Below are 16,294 nucleotides of genomic sequence, written 5' to 3' on the forward strand. Positions count from 1 at the left end.
AGCGTATACAGTATACAGGCCAGCAGTTAGTCAAGCCAACACTCAGGAGGTTCAACTTTTGACTCCGCAAACTTATGTGTCCCTTATTGCACTTTGTGCAGAGGGCTCTGAGAGTATGGGGTATCTGGCCCATTCGGACCATTCGGTCCCTCTATCACTAGAGTGGCAGATTGGTTTTCATTGCCAGCAGCAAGTCAGGCTTGTTGCCTGTGACAGCACTGATTCTGTTTGGAATATTTATGGACAGAATTTATAGGGGTGGCAGCAAAGCTCGTGCTGCCAGGTCTGTTGGACTCAGGGTCACATTTCAGCTTTTAGCTTTATAATTCCATGACCTCTGTCTGTTATTGGGACGGATTGCGGCTAAGTGTGAAGCAGCTAGGATGAGATTCAGTACCTTCATGTCTGAGGCCATGGTTTTCCTCCTGCAGGTCAGGGATGTTATTGCCCAAAGTGGGGGAGTTCAGGCATGTTGTAGTCTTGCTTGTGAAAGAGGAAAGCAAGGAGCAGCGGATTGTTTGAGGGGTACTGAAGCAGATACTGTGCTGGTCTGTTGTGGTGAAGTGAGGACTAAGCCATAAGGCAAAGCTCTCCATTTACTGGCCAATTTTTGCTGCTACCATCACTTATGGTCCTGAGCTTGGGGTAATGACCCATAGAATAAGGTTGCAGGGGGCTAAATTGAGCTAACATGGGTTTCTGGGTTTGCCGTAAGAGATAGTGCGAGAAGCTCACTCATGTGTGAGAGGCTCACAGTGCAGCCAATGCTTTTAAGTATCGAGAGATACTTGATACAAGAGATACACCATATGCCAAAGTCAGACCTTTTATTCTTGAGTATAGAAGACACTGAGGCCTTCATCTGCAAACTTATCTGTTACTAAACTAATGGCTCTGAAATTTTAGCTGCAGCGCTGAACTTACTACTGAAGGAAATTTCTATCTAAACAGAATGCATTTATCTTCCAAAAGACTTCATCATTGTGATTTCTATTAACATGTACAATCATGGATAAATCATTTCACTTCCCACTTGCATTTACCTAAGCAGAGGGTCAACTAAGTAACAAGGAAAAGAAAAAGACAAATCACAGAGTGTAAAATCCTGCGACACCCCAGAATTCAAAATTTTACCCTGACCTACTTGCATAAGTCAAAGATCAAAGCTAGTGCTCTGACCTACTGTCATTGATCAAAGCACTAGCTTTGATCTATGGCCTTACTCACACTGGCCTTGTCCCTCGTCTTTCTATCATATGTGGTTCCCGAGTGTACAAAAGTTGAGATTTGACCTTGACCTAGTTTTCTCAAGGTCAAGATCATCATTTCATTTTCATCCCGTTTGCCGCCCGAGTAATGTGCTTTTTGATTCATCTTTCTATCTGCAACGGTTGCAAAGATATTTGGTGGACATACTAACGGACGAACGAACGGATGAACGGGCGAACACACAAACACTGAAAATTTCAATACATCACCGCTTTGAAGCGGGATGTAATTATAACTTCATTATATGTTTAGCTCATTAATTTACTGTTATAATGTATTTGCCTATTACTGCAAGTTTATTCCTTAATTTTCAGCAATTTGTTGGCTTTGCTGTAGAGGGTTAAGATTCTTCTTTTTCCTGTATGGATTCTGCATCGCAGACGCCTTTGAACACCTGAAACTGATATGGCAGCAATGTTGATGCTTGAACTTTTGTGGCTCATATAAATTTTAAAGACGTAGTGGTTGGTAATCTGCCTCCGAGATAGCAACGGACATCAGATAGCTGAATAAGCAGGATACAGTTGGATATTATATCAGATATTATATCAGATAACCGACACATTATAACATTACCTGTTGTTATGGAAACCATCTATTGTTTTGGTAAAATGTTGGTTACTTGCAAACTGGGAATCCTGAAAGTTCAATGAAGGGAATGGCAAAGGAAAATTAGGGTGTCCATACTTTAGCCACTAAAACTTAGTTCATGGATTCAGTCCCTCTGCCAACCATATCACTGTGCAGCATGAAGTCAATTCCCTCTGAGACCCCCAAACCCACCCACCATGCACGTTTAAAGTGCAGTGCAGACAACACACACAACTATCACTAGCACTGACACAGACAATAACAGCTTGCTATAGGTCAAACTGTGCAACATTAATATGTTCTCTTTAATGCTGCATTAATTGGGCATGCCGACACACACACCACGGTGAAACTACGTCCTAAAATACAACAACGAGTTTTATATTAGCATGGTGTTCATTCTCCATCACAGAGTGACATTTGTCTGAACTGAGATTACTATTGCTCTAATTAGTTTATTGTCTCGACTCATATCTAGTTCAAAGTGCTAAAATACAGTCGAAAAAAGTTTCATAACATGCAAAAATGATTCTAATCTTCAATAAAACTGTTTGGGACATTGAACTAAAACCTGAGTGATTTCTCTCTTCTCACATTCTTCTCTCTAAAAATAGTACAAACTAACAAAGAAATGTCTTTATCTAGGGCATAAAAGGCTTCCAAACACTTTTCACTTTACTTTTATTACTCCTCCAACATATTTCTGACCTCATTAACACATTGCTGGCATGAATCTGTGTTTGCTTCCATTGTGTTATAAACAACATGGAGCACATCTATTTGCATTTGGAAAGAAAAAGCTCTAGTAGAACCCAGTTTACCTACCACTGATATATATGTTTTACATGCCAATGCTGATGTGTCACATGTCACGCCAGGTCACACATGAGGTAGCAGACATGGTAAAATCTCACACGGAAGTGGATTCATGCTGCCATCATTTTCTTCAGTGTGAGCGAACAGAGATTTTATACAGGAGGGCTTTTGTATTTTCAGTATAGACTGTTTACTTGTGGCATGAATGACACACATTTTAGGAATACTTATGTTTCAGTGTCAGGGAGAAATTCAGTATACAATTACCATGTCAACATTTCAGATGACATCTTCAGTCTGCTGTTTTTCCCATGTGTGCCACTTCATCCACCCTCTCCTGCCCACTTTGCTTCTTCTTCTCATCAACCACTCGCGGATGGGCCTGCAGCTGCCGCATGAATTCATCAAGGATCTGCTGGGCTGACACTGATGTCATGTCTACAACGTCCTCATCTAAAACTGTTGCCTTTTCTCCTCCCTTCCCACTCAAGCTCTCACCAGTCATGTAGGCTTGGGGGAGGTTTGGAGGGGCATCAGTGTGGTTAGTGCCAAACAAAGACTGCTGTTGGCTTGGAGGATAGAGAGGTTGTGGACTGATGGCATACCTGGCAGCCATATTCTTGTAAATTGCAGCACTGATATCAGCGACAGAGAAAGGTGGACTTCGGCTGGAATTGTCGTGGCCTGAGACACAATCATTTTGTGTTGTCTGCACCTCCTGTGCAAATGGGATAAAGGCTGTTACCCCTTCTGGATCTGCCTCCAATTTTGTCCAATCAGGTGTAGCTTCCTCCATTTTAGGAGCGTGGAATTGACTTTCTGTTTGTGGAGAGGTAGCAGGAAGGTTTAGTAGACGAGGAGTCATCAGAATCTTCTGTACGGATTCAGCTGAACTGAAGTCCTTCTCCAATAATTCTTTTATCAAGCACGGCACCTGAGATTTTAGAAAAATAGCATTAGCTTTGAATTTAATCAAGGAAATAGAAGGAAAATATCACTGCTAGGCTGTTTTACATCTTTTTTTAGCAATGTTTTATTCAGGATGTTTTGCAGTTATCTGATTCAAGGTAATCCTAGGAGGTTAAGAAGAAGCAACAGAGGTTTCTTTTTTAATTCTGAAGACATTTCACCTTTTATCTAAGGTGCTTTCATCATTTCTTTGCAACTATAACAAACTTACTTCAACAGAAGCTACCTAATTTGAACTAAACAGAAAGACCTCCCTATGTTTTCACCCCAATAAAGTAGGCTTTTAAAAATCCCCATTTTATAATTAGTTTTACATCCAAAACAAGACAGATTTTTGTGAGAAAATGTTTTTGTTTAGAATGGCCTAAATGCCTTCATCAAAATAATCCACCCAAAAGTCCACCCACTGGCCAAACTAACCTAAATCAGATAAAGGGGTAAAAAAGACGTCTGCAGAATGACAGAACCAGGGACAGATTGGAGGCCCTGTGAGGCACTGGACTACCCAGTCATGAACCCCAACCTAAACCTATAGCTGAAAACCAGTGTACCTGGAATGAGCATTCCTTCATACTGGGCAGCCAATCTGGTTATAATCTGCTAGGTGACATTTGGAGGTTCTGTCAGTCCATGGGAAGGAGGACAACTACTATAATCAACACTGATAAGATAATCATTAAAACATAATCTGGAACCACACTTCCCTTTTAGATTGATAGTTCTGAAAGTTGCGAGGAGATATAGTTTGAAAACATTATAAATATTAAAATATTCCAGCACACCACCCAATGTAGACTTGCTGATCCCAATTCATTAAACATTAGTTACAGCATGCAGTCTTATGACTTCTTCTGTACGCAAAAGTGTGCATAGGTGTCCAGTAGATGGCACTGTGCTCACGTTGACGTTCTCCAAGGCTGCTATGGTGCTGTGGGCGTCCTCCAGTTCTGTGCTTAACTGGGACACACGGTTCAGCAGGTACTGCCTGTCACTGCTGAGGCTCACAGACTGCATGGAGACAAATACACACACACATCACAGAAAGTCAAATTAAAGTGAGTATTGAGGTAGTTCATGTTATGTGAATGCCAATGTTGTATTTATCCAGTCTCACTGCAACATTTAGGTGTTCCCCCAGCAGGTTTCTGGCCTGCTTGGTCCCAGCATGGGTCTCTAGGAGGCTAGAAAACACAACCCACACACATGTGATTAATTATTAATAGCATTTTTATCCTTTATCATGTCATTATCTTGCAGAAAAAAACAGCTGTCAGGTCAAGTGGCAGTCACAAACTCCATGTCAGAACTGACAAGGAAACAAAAGGCCAGTGAGTGGTGACAACAGTCACACCAGCTGCTCTGCTCTTATCAAAACCTGGTGGCCTGCAGTTGCTGTACTAAATACAGACATGACAGTGTGTAAATTGTAACAACACACTCACTGTCCAGTATGACGAGACAGCGCAGATGGCTTGAGTACTTTTATGAAATAGGTTGTTGCTGAAGTGCTCATGGGCTTAATCCGGCATGTTCCATGGATCAATCAATCTATATAAACTATCCTGTAAAGCTATAGGTTGAGTTGATGGGCTTTCATTGATCACTTGGTTCTAGCATCAATATGATCACACATCACAACCTTTTGCTCTTATGTAGATACACAGTATGTTGTCCCTTATGCAACACATCACAATACTACACATAGAAGAGATGTGGTCCTGTCCCATGTAGCCTTCTATATACATTTAAGCATGCAAGTCATAATGTGTTTATAGTTCATGCTGCTGATATTTGTACAAAAACCTTTTATATTTCTCCTTGAGAAGGTTGAGTTCATCCCTGGTTCTCTTCAACTCCACCTCCAGGCTCTCAATGCAAACAATGGTCTGCAACAAATTCTGCTGTAAATCAGCATTTTCCTCCTGCAGTGCCCTGAAAACAAGGGAATAATGGGAGATGGCATTTAGACCACAATGTATTTAATTTACAGGCTTTTTTATTAGCGTTGCCTCTCACATCCAGACTAATGTTAATACCTACAGCAGGTGTGCACTGTAATCTTGAGATCTGGGGGTTACGCAGAACCTGATATTTGTCAGCAACTTCTCTAAGAACCATCTAATAAGCCTTAATTCTATCAATTCATTTGTGGTACATAATAGAACTTTCTTTCTTTCTTTCTTTCTTTCAAATACATATTTCATTCACAAAGTAGTATTATTGTCTATCCCCCAATAAAAGAAGGTTTTGATTTTCAAAAATGCGACATTGGCTGCATGCCAGTTACCCCAATTTTAGCTATAATGCAGTAGAAGTCTGAAAACAATATTAATTATCTCTTCCTGTTTTATAAATGCATCTAGAGACAATACAGTTATACAGGAAGAATATTCTGACAAGCTAATAATGGATATAGGTGCTTGTGTTATTTTGAACTCTGTAAATAAACTCTATACCTGTTGAAACAGGAATGTAGGCAGAGAGCATTTTAATTACTTTAATCAATAACCACTGATCACATGATAGAGAGAGAAAAACAACTGAGATAAACAGAGAAATGTATGTTTAGAAAAGGACAACCCAAAATGTGAAGTGAACAGACAACAAGTAAAGAAGAGACTTACCGAAAATAATTGCCATCACGTATGGAGTCCTATGAACAGAATAAAAAATTTATAATAGATGCGAAATGTACAGTAGTTATATAGGATATCATACGGGTGCAAGGTGCATACATCTAATATAATTCAAATTACTGCTTAGCTGGCTTTAATTTAAAGGTTTAACTTCCTTTTTCGTCAGAAACACTTGTGACTGTTTTGGTACATGGGTGACCCCACTAAATGGCATAACTTCACTAAGTGATTGTTTCCTTTAAATTCCAGTATACGGACGTCGAGCCAAAACTAAGAAAAACATTTCACTGTTCCAACACAACTTGCTCTCAATATATCACTGTAAGCATGCAAGCCAAACATTCAAACATTCAAACATTATCTGACCAGTTCAACATTTATAAATGCTTTTCTATTTCATAATTGATTCTGGACCAGGTTTAATCAGGAGAAGAGAATAAATGTTAATAAATATCAATAAAGAGGACAACACAGGACAAATGAGGACATGGCATCCATTCTTCCATCTAGTTATTAATAATTCATCCAGGATGTGGAGCCTGGCTCATTATGTAAAAATGCCCTGAGGAAGGGTCCATCACTCTATTGCTGAGGCCATGTCTGATTGAATTAAGTATTGAATTATGGTGGTCCAGCACTCACATATTGATTCATTGAATCAGGATTTTTCCCTTCAAACGTGTGTGTGTGTGTGTGTGTGTGTGTGTGTGTGTATGTGTGTGTGTGTGTGTGTGTGTGTGTGTGTGTGTGTGTGTGTGTGTGTGTGTGTGTGTGTGTGTGTGTGTGTGTGTGTGTGTGTGTGTGTGTGTGTGTGTGTGATTTTCTTAATGTGGGTATGAATTCACTGAATATTTAAATGGTGATAAAAAGTGAGTGTGACCAAAATCCTTCACATACGTCTAATGAAAAAGCAGGGTTATGTAATATTAGTTGTTCAGACACAGTATAAGCCTAAGAAAATCATTACATAAGACCTGATATTTGTTTTTATCCTCCCAGCCCCTCTCAATTTTGCCTGAAGCTGACTGCCACTGTGACATTTGTCTTGTTGTCTTTTGTGTTTTAATACTCAATTTATTACTCTCAATGTCTTAACAGTCAATTCACAGAGCAAAATATAGTGCAAAGCTGATCCTTGAAAACTAACAATCATATAATTTACTAATGCATCAGGTAATTCCAAAGACAGTTTTCTTTAAAAGTGCAGCACCATTTGCTGCATTGCTAAAGAATGACTCAGCCTGCAATGCGTAGTGCATGACTCAGCTAGACCGCCTCTGCAAAAGAGGAGCAACTCTCCTTTTGTTACTCTCATCCCATGCATTTGTCATTCAGAGATCTCGTACATGTAGTCTAATTATGTACCTTATGTTGTCATACTAATGATCAGTTCCAATGTGATGACGCAAATTGTTTGTTTGAAAATGTAGTCAGTAGAGAGGGTCCCCTGGCTCAGAACATTGATGCTCTATATATCATGGAGTATGAGGGACAGGAATATGAGTCATACCAACTCAGCACAGATTGAAATAGTCTGCATCAGATATTGGGGGACCAGAACCTGCTGACAAGTGGTGGATTACTAAAACAGGCCACATAGAATTAATGCTTTCTCATCTCTGTACCCTCCCACATTTGTGAATGCATCACTCAGTATGACATCTTGGTGGTGTGACATTTTTTCACTCATGTGCTATTCTTTTTCTTTTCTTAAATAAGGTTTGATTTTACCAGTGAATCTTCATGTTCAGATTCATGACCTCCGATCTACTAGCATACCATATTAGAATGAGCAAAAATTCCATGAAGGTAAACTCACCCTGCTTTGTTTAGAGTGCTCCACATACTCTGAATGCTGGCCACGGTGATCCAAGCTGTGACTAGTAGCTGTGGATGCTGTGTCTCTGGATGTGGATGAATCGGATTTGGTGGAGGAGGATTCAGAGCCAGGCTGAGCCTTTTGAGGGTGGTGCTTTGGGATGTGCTGAGCATGTTGACCGTAGGATGTGATGGGCTGCTGCATGTGTTGGTAGTGCTGCTTTGGCTGGTGGAATTCATGGTCTGTGCTGGTGCAGTCTGTGAGATGAGGCCCACAGATCATGCCACTTTCACCTGACCCAAAGCTGCAAGTGGGTGGCAGCCTCTTGTCTTTGTGGTTGTGAGCATGGTGGCTGGGAGAGTCGGGGCGGTGATGAGGTGATGGGCTACTGCGGTGGTTCTTAGCTGTGTATGAAATCAGTTTGTGGGAGTCAAAGTGTTTCCTCGAACTGCTGCAAACTGCTTCCTCCGCTCTGTTTTGTTGTTTCAGATGCTGTTCTCGATCATTCCCTCTTTGCTTCTTTGGTGGGAGCTGAGGCTTGATGGGGCCACTGGCTTGTGCTGGAATAGGCACCTTCCCAGTTGCCTTATTACTGTTAACACCCAAGATTGTAAGATCTGAAGGACTTATAACTTGTTTTGTAATCTCATCTAGAAAGGCTGAAAATTGCAACTTCTCCTGCACAAAATTTGCCCTTGCTTGCTCTATATCAACTTGTGTCTTCTGTCCACTGCAATCTTGTCCTTTGCCAAATCTTTGCGATAATACTTCCATTGATTTTGCCTTTCGAATGTCAGGATGAGTCTCCTTGTTTTTGAGAATGCCTTTGCTGGGTAGCTGACTCGAGGAAACTGCTCTTTTAGGACCCCTAGAGACCTCTAACAGAATGTCCTCCTCACTGAAGGCCAGGCTTCGGCTCAAACTTGCTGTCTTAAATAAAGGCTCATAGTTAGTGTGCTGGACCCTGGATCGTTCCCCTCCAAGATCACTTTCGTTACCATGCAGAAGGCCTTCGTCACTTCTGCTGTGACCACGATCAAGAGATGAAAATCTATGCTTCACCTTCTTTTCTGAGCCAGTGTATAACTCACTAAAAACACTGTCATTCTTCCCATGTTTGACTGTGGCATACACAATGGGCTTGCTACCGTCATATTTCCTGAAACCTCTATGAATATCTGCAATATTGGAGCAGGACAGCGAATGTGGTGACTGCTCAGCATGACAAAGAGAGAAGGGACCATTTGCACTTGCCTCTGTGTGCCAGGAGGAAGAAGAAATGGAGGAGGAGGAGGAAGAAGAGAGGGAAGATGAAGAGGCCCTGCGGAGTGTTACAGGTGTCTGGTGGTTGTAAAGTATCTCATCCTCTTCACTACGGTGACCTTGTTGTGTTTGATGACACTGGTGAACATGATGATGAGGACTGTCATGAATGTAATGACTGTGTTGATGGAGATGACAATGTCCATGGCTTTCAATTGAATTTCTGTCAGTTTCATCAAACATTGTGTTCCTAAAACACAAGGATCCAGTTATATGAACAGCTTTAATGCCACTACTCCTATCTTAAACGTGCAATACTGTACATGTCTGTATTATGTCAGTGGAAAATAAACACAACTTGAATCCATTTTTTAAAAATCTGTAGGTTTGATTTCAAAATGCAGCTTTTACTAAAGAAACGTTTTTGATGCACATTACTTTTATTTCTTAACACCTCATCAATTGGACACGATCTCAAAGCTGACAAAATCAAATGAACCATCTTACCTGTGTGACCGAGGGTCTTCATTATTGTGAGGTCGATGACGATGGCCATACTTCCTTGGTTTGATCTCGTCTGGAGCACAGGGAGTTTGAACAGGCTTAAAAAAATTCTCCATCACCCTTATGGCACTAATGGAACTGATGGTAATCCGTGTTGCTAGTCAGCAGTTTCTCTTTTCGAGTTTGTGAAAGCTTTTTCTCTATTAAGCTGCAACTTGTCTGTTGATACCAGCTGCAAGAATCAATTTATACCAGACCTACTGCTCTTTCTCACAACAAAACAAGGTAAACCATGAAGTGGGCTAATTTGAAAATAAAATATATGAACCAAAGCATAAGATAAAGAAAAATTCCTGAAATGGTTTGCTTAGTCTCCAAATAAATCATGTGCTTCAGCAAAGTATCCGGTTGCTGAATTGTTTCTGCCTCTATGCATTAGAGCTTCTTTCTCAGCTGCTAGTTGCAGAATAATGGAATCACTGCTCGTGAGCTGGAATGTATGAATCCCCGGATTGGTGGATTGATTTCACATCATGCCTGGCAACAAATGGGGGCCCATTGAACAAGCTGAAAGGCCAAGACCTTTGTCCTCAAACAGGAGACAATCGAATAAAGCCCTATAGAACATGCTCTACAGCAGAGCATGCGTCTTGCTCGTATCAACTTTGTGTCATACATTGTGTAGGACATTTTTAGGTCATTTAGTGTTAACCACTGGTATTTACGTGAAAAAATAAAGAAATATGAGTATAAACACAATATACTAACTTGCCTGTAGCTGCCCTGTTAATTGTGAGGCCTCCCATTGCCAGCTATCTACAACCTACATAATGGTATGTACAAGCAGTGGATGATATGATGTATCACGTATACATATATATATATATAAAACGGGACTGTAATGTCATCAGATTTTACATCATACACTATATACATTTACTGCGATGTATATTTCTGTAGTGTCTGGCAGTATTCATTATTTGACATTGGTGAAAATCAATGACTTGAGAGGATTTTTGCAAAAATGTAATTGGTTTGTCAGAAGTTTTGGTCGCCAAAACACTTTCCTTTCTAAGGCAGTCCGATTAGTAAACAGTTTCTCCAGTAATTTATTAGGTGTGTAGTATTTTGCTGGAGGCCTATTTCAGTTTACCCAAACTCCTCCTGAAAGAGAATCTGACAGTATCTCACAACCCAGTTCTCCTCACAATTTCTGACAGTGATTTATTCAGTTTGAACTGAGAACATCGACTTCAACTTGTAAATATAAAACTCATAATACGCCAAATGTGTTAACGACCTTTAAATATTGTTATCAAAGGAAAGAGCTTGCCTATGTGAAAGTGAAAGAATTGATGAGGCCAGGAATGGTTAAACCTCCTCCAGGGAAAAAGTCAACACACCCAACTGTTTTTGATCAATGGCATAGAGCTATCATGAGGATGGTTACATAAGGGAAGTTGCCTGGGCTTGTCCTGGGTACTGTAATCAATGCTGAAAACAATTTCAGTCAAAACAATGCAGAGGAGCAATAGACCCATTTCATGCCCTGAAGCAAACGTGACATGTTGAGTCTTTTCCCTGCACCATCTACTGGTAAATGAAAGTAACTCCCACGTTACACTTCAGTACAGACAGCACTGGTAATTTTCCACCCTGTAGAGGCAACACACATTCTGGCACTGTACGTTTCTAGATGTTTCTAGTGTTGTCACGTACTCTTCTGGTTTTACTAACACGGTATTAAGGTATGACTTTGTTCATGACAGATTGTACAGTAAAGCCTTCACACATAGTGAAGGACTGAAAAAACTGTCTCTAGCTACAATATATGACATAGTTTACGAAAAAGTCAATATTCACAATCAGCTTTTATGGAAACCAATCTATTGAAGAGAAAAGAACAGATTCGTGAATATAGGCAACATGGCATTTTTCCATTGTTCTTCAGTTGCAAACAACATATCACTGAGTGAAATGGGAAGAAAATGTAGACCCGTCACTTCAACTGGTCTGATCCGGTTTGTGGGACCATGTAACACACAAGTAAAGATTCATCCGCGTAGCCTTTCCCGTGACGTCAGCTGTTCAAAATTTTCATGACGCAGCTGCTGAAAATGTATCTTCGTTAATTCGAGCAAGAGTCTCTCTTAATTGTATTCATCATATCGGTCAAGTACTTTTATATCTGTTTTTAGTCAAATAATGAAATAATAGTTCATGTTTGAATGCGTTTATTGTTGCGCAGCAATGGGACTATTTTTTTCGAATGAATACCTCTTCTTGATGTGGCCGAATCACCCACTAAGTATATATAAGTCAAGCGACGCCGTACCGCCTCACACGATGCGACATTTGGTACGGTAGGAGTCGTGCGAGTTGAACGCAAGGTTCTTTTTGTTTTTCTTTGAACTTTTGAGGGTAGTCGTGAAGATACATAGATTTGCTATGTAACTTGATAGTAGTGACATTTTCCAATTAGTGCGTTGATTTTACAGCAACTATCATTAGGCTATCTTGAACGTATGTGACTGTTTCGTTATCAGTTTGCAAATTACCTCGTGATTTTCAACGAGGCTTTTGCCTGTTTTTTTTAATCAACTTTCTGACATTCTGTTAAACGTTACTGAAACTTTCAGGTTTTTTAGCTTTTTACTGAAATCAAATCTTAAATCTTGTCAGTCGACGCCATTTGCCTAGCGAACGGAAAGACCCAAATGTCAGGCTTTGTGGTCTAGAGTTATCCTAGTTACACCCTAGTGTTTTTCGTAATCGTGTGTTTAGTTCAGTATATATAGTCTGAGATAATGCGTTGTACGCGGGTCATAATTGAAAGAAGTGTATTTTCAATCTGTAACAATTATTGGCACAACATGGGGGCTGTGACGTAGCAGCAGTCGAATGGTTTCCTATTGGTTTATTCGAAATGCGTAAGACGTAAACTCGTTTCATAAGGGCGTGGCCAGAGGAGTTAGCCGCGAGGTTGCTAATTGCCACGGAGCGCCGACGAAAAATCTTATTCTATAAAGCGGTTGCGTTTTAAGATAAAAGATTTAAAGGAGATCTCATAATTAGACCCCAGTTTGGGAAATTATTTACTACGAAAATCTTATGACAAAAAGCAGGAAATCATTACAGAAAGTGAATGCTTTTGCAAAGTCGGCAGAGCCACTGGAGAGTAGACTGAGCTAATAGTAAGCTAATAAACGGAGCGTCTAGTATTCTAGGGTAATGTTTAAAATGGGCTACATGAAGTTGCAGATCATGTCAGTCATTAAATTTGAGGACGAAATCACTCAATTTTTTTCAACGAATTGATCTTGAAATCAGTCTTAAGAACCTGAATTGATTTGGTAATCATCTAGCAGGTTTTTTTTTTGTTTTTTTCATTTTGGTGAAAGTTCTGTAAGGGCTCAAGTGATGAATCAAATGCTCAGATTTATATTTGGACTTTAATCAACAAGACGGAAGATTTTAATTTTTTGGGGAGGGGGGAAATGGACTGAGTCAAAGATTGCAAGATCCATGCGGAGTGAGGCCATAAGAAATGGGAGGATGACAGTGGAGCCAGTTGTGACGGGACCAGAGGGCGTGGGAGGACCAGAGAGGAGCCAGGCAGGACAAGACCAGAGGGCATGGGAGGACCGCAGTGGAGCCAGGCAGAACGGGACCAGAGGGCGTGGGAGGATCGCAGTGGAGCCAGACAGGACAGGACCAAAGGGCGAGGAGGGAAAAGGAGAGGGCCAGGAGAGCAGGAAGCAGCCAGCAGCTGTCATCAGTGTGCACCAGAGGGAGCCAGACACCCAGAGCAGAGTAGCATCGATGAAGCAGTTGCAGCAGTCCCACAGCCAGCCAGCCATTGAGAGGGTGGAAGGGCACGGCATGTCTTCTAGCTACAGAAGTTTAAAGGAAGGCTGTGGTTTGTATGCGGGGTAGTGGTATCTGTAACACCAGGAGTAAAGTTAATCCGAAAATATACAACTGTTGTAGAAACAAAATTTCTCGCACAGTTTTCTCTTCCTCTTTTCAGGCAAAGTAAAGCGTTTTGTGTGGTGGTCATTCCTCCCGTTGTGCACTGACATGAGTGTGGCGATGCCGCTGTGAATGCCTTGGTAGTGTGCTGGCAAGAGGAGCATCTTATCGGACTTCCCTGCCCCCTGCCATCAGAAGTAGTTCGCCCCCAGCCAGCAAGAGAGGCAATCCTTTGTTGTTCATAGGTCTCCCCAAAGAAGTTTTCGGCATTTGGAATGTGAGAATGGATGGAGAATGGTGCTGCCAATTGTGTGTGTACATCAAACCAGTACTTCGGATGCGCTTCAGTGGTACCGATCGGCTCTAACCGCCTTAGTCTGAGCAGTGAGTCAATGCATGATTTATTCATGTGGGTGTCAGTATCGATACATTAATTGCCCATGTTCTGTAGTACATACAAATTTTGCAACAAAAAATTGTTAAATGGTTGCCCTGGTTGGGAAAGGATGGGGGAGGGGGGATTTAAATCGTGTTTCGAGTTCTTCTTTTCACAGGCCTGTCCCCCCCAAGGCTGACCATCGAAAGAATCCCCCTGTGCTAGTCATTCGTTACAAGCCGAGGTCATCTCATTATTTACTGTAGTGCTATGGATCGGCAGCATGTGCATCCACTGCTGTTCAGAGGTGCAGGAAGGTATTTGGTATTCAATACATCTAGATTCTTATTCATTCCATATAATTTTGAGGTGGGGATTATTCACATATTGAGTAATGGGAGGGGTGGGTTGGGCGTTAATGAGTCTTCTCCCAGACTTTACAGCTCAACGTTAACCAACGCTAATCACATCATCCAAGTGCACCCAACAAGAATCAAGTGGACAATTTACCCCGAGAACTGCACAGCTAGTCTTCTGGTGTAGCAAGGAGCACTGTTTTGTCCAGGGAGTGTGGTAAAAAGTCTCCTTACTAGAAGTCATTGTAATTCTGTACAGGCTTCAAGTTGCTTTGTGGGGTTGGGAGTGGGCTTTGTGTTTTGACTTTTGCAGATTAAGTTATAAGGCCCAATCTTCAAAAATCTACGTTGAAGTCCATGCCCACAGTTCATAAGGATGGAGTCCTTCGCTTTAAAGCTGATGGTATTTAAATGCTTCCTCTGGAAACGAGCTTAAATTTTATAGTAACTACATTCATAGTCACACAATTGTGTGGTTATTAAGGCAGTGTTGTAACGCCATTATTGTCCTGTAGTTCTGTACTGCTTTGTTTGAGGGGTTATGTGGGGAGAGGCTTTTTCCTTTTCATTTTTTCAGCGTACTGTCCTGTGAGCTTTCAATACCAGAGACCATCAGGAACTCTGCTAACTCATTGTTATGTACAAGTTTCCTTGCGCATCGAGCATCACGTAAGGTCACTAAATGTCTTTTCTCTTAACATTCATTGTCTGGCTATGTGCCTCCATTGCAATTCCTTTGCAATTAGTTACTATGCCTTGTATTGACAATACAATGAGTGAACTATCTGTAAAGGATTTTCTTATTGCATAATAAATGCATAGCTTGTTGTGATTGAATACAATTTTGGCATGCATTTGTTCTTTTGGGAGGGCTGTGGGGGGAGCTTTTCTTGTGCTTTTTCAGGTATGAGCTTGGAACTTTGTAGAGCACGGCTGTGATCTGCACTCCAATGACATCCTTTTCAAAGTGGAAATTGAAGGCAGATAAGTTGAATCCATCAAATACTGGTGTCAAAAGCGGAACTCTTGCAACCATAGTGGGCAATGTCTTAAATGGGCTCGACTGCCCTTTGTTCTTTAAATGGAAAAACTTGCAGTACTTGGCTTAAGAAATGACAATACTGTGATTTCTGTGATAACGGGAAGATTGAAAGGATCCTTCATTGATTCTGACGTTATCTGCAGTAAAGCATTTGGGTAAGGATAACAATAGTCAGTTCTGATGCTGTGACTTGGGTGTAGGGGTGTTTCTTTTCTGCCTCTGATTTTTCAGAATAAGATGCAAAGGAAGACTGCAGTCTACGTATGACAACACGGGACTCGCCCTTCCTTTTAAAATCAACGAACATGCAGTTTGAACAAGTGGACTCAGGTTCTTTTAATTAGTCTATAGACTTTGGCCCTCAGCTGCTAGCCATTGCGCAACTGTGCATATGGCAAGTTGGTGACAGATTTCTCACATCGCGCAACTGTGCGAAGTATTTTTAAATTCAAGCAGCTGAGGAAAGCTGTGCATGGTGCAGCTTTTATTTGATCTGAACTGCAGTGCAAATGTGTTGCTTTAGTTTATATTGTGCAGTGGTTTGGGTCGGGTGTATCCCTATTCTTTTTTCACAGAACTCGGAGTGCAAGACTGGTTTAAGTGCAAGTGAAATCCTCTAACCCGGATTGCGTAGTAAGATGTTGGCTTAACCTTCTTAATTTTACGCAATATTTTAGTTGA

The 16,294-nt window shown here is 41.0% G+C and overlaps 1 protein-coding gene across 1 annotated transcript; it reads right to left on the reverse strand.

The window, feature by feature from the left end:
- Positions 1-1,812: 1,812 nt before the first annotated feature.
- On the reverse strand, positions 1,813-10,673 carry si:ch211-276i12.4 (uncharacterized). The gene is made up of 8 exons (XM_068326419.1): positions 10,640-10,673; positions 9,871-9,940; positions 8,101-9,613; positions 6,270-6,298; positions 5,449-5,577; positions 4,760-4,826; positions 4,546-4,653; positions 1,813-3,610 (listed from the first exon to the last, which is right to left on the reverse strand). Exons 1-8 carry the CDS (start codon positions 10,671-10,673, stop codon positions 2,969-2,971), a joined length of 2,592 nt encoding a protein of 863 aa, XP_068182520.1. The 3' UTR covers positions 1,813-2,968.
- Between the last annotated feature and the right edge of the window lie 5,621 nt (positions 10,674-16,294).

Source organism: Antennarius striatus, chromosome 10, assembly GCF_040054535.1.
Source record: "Antennarius striatus isolate MH-2024 chromosome 10, ASM4005453v1, whole genome shotgun sequence".
Classification (NCBI taxonomy): domain Eukaryota; kingdom Metazoa; phylum Chordata; class Actinopteri; order Lophiiformes; family Antennariidae; genus Antennarius; species Antennarius striatus.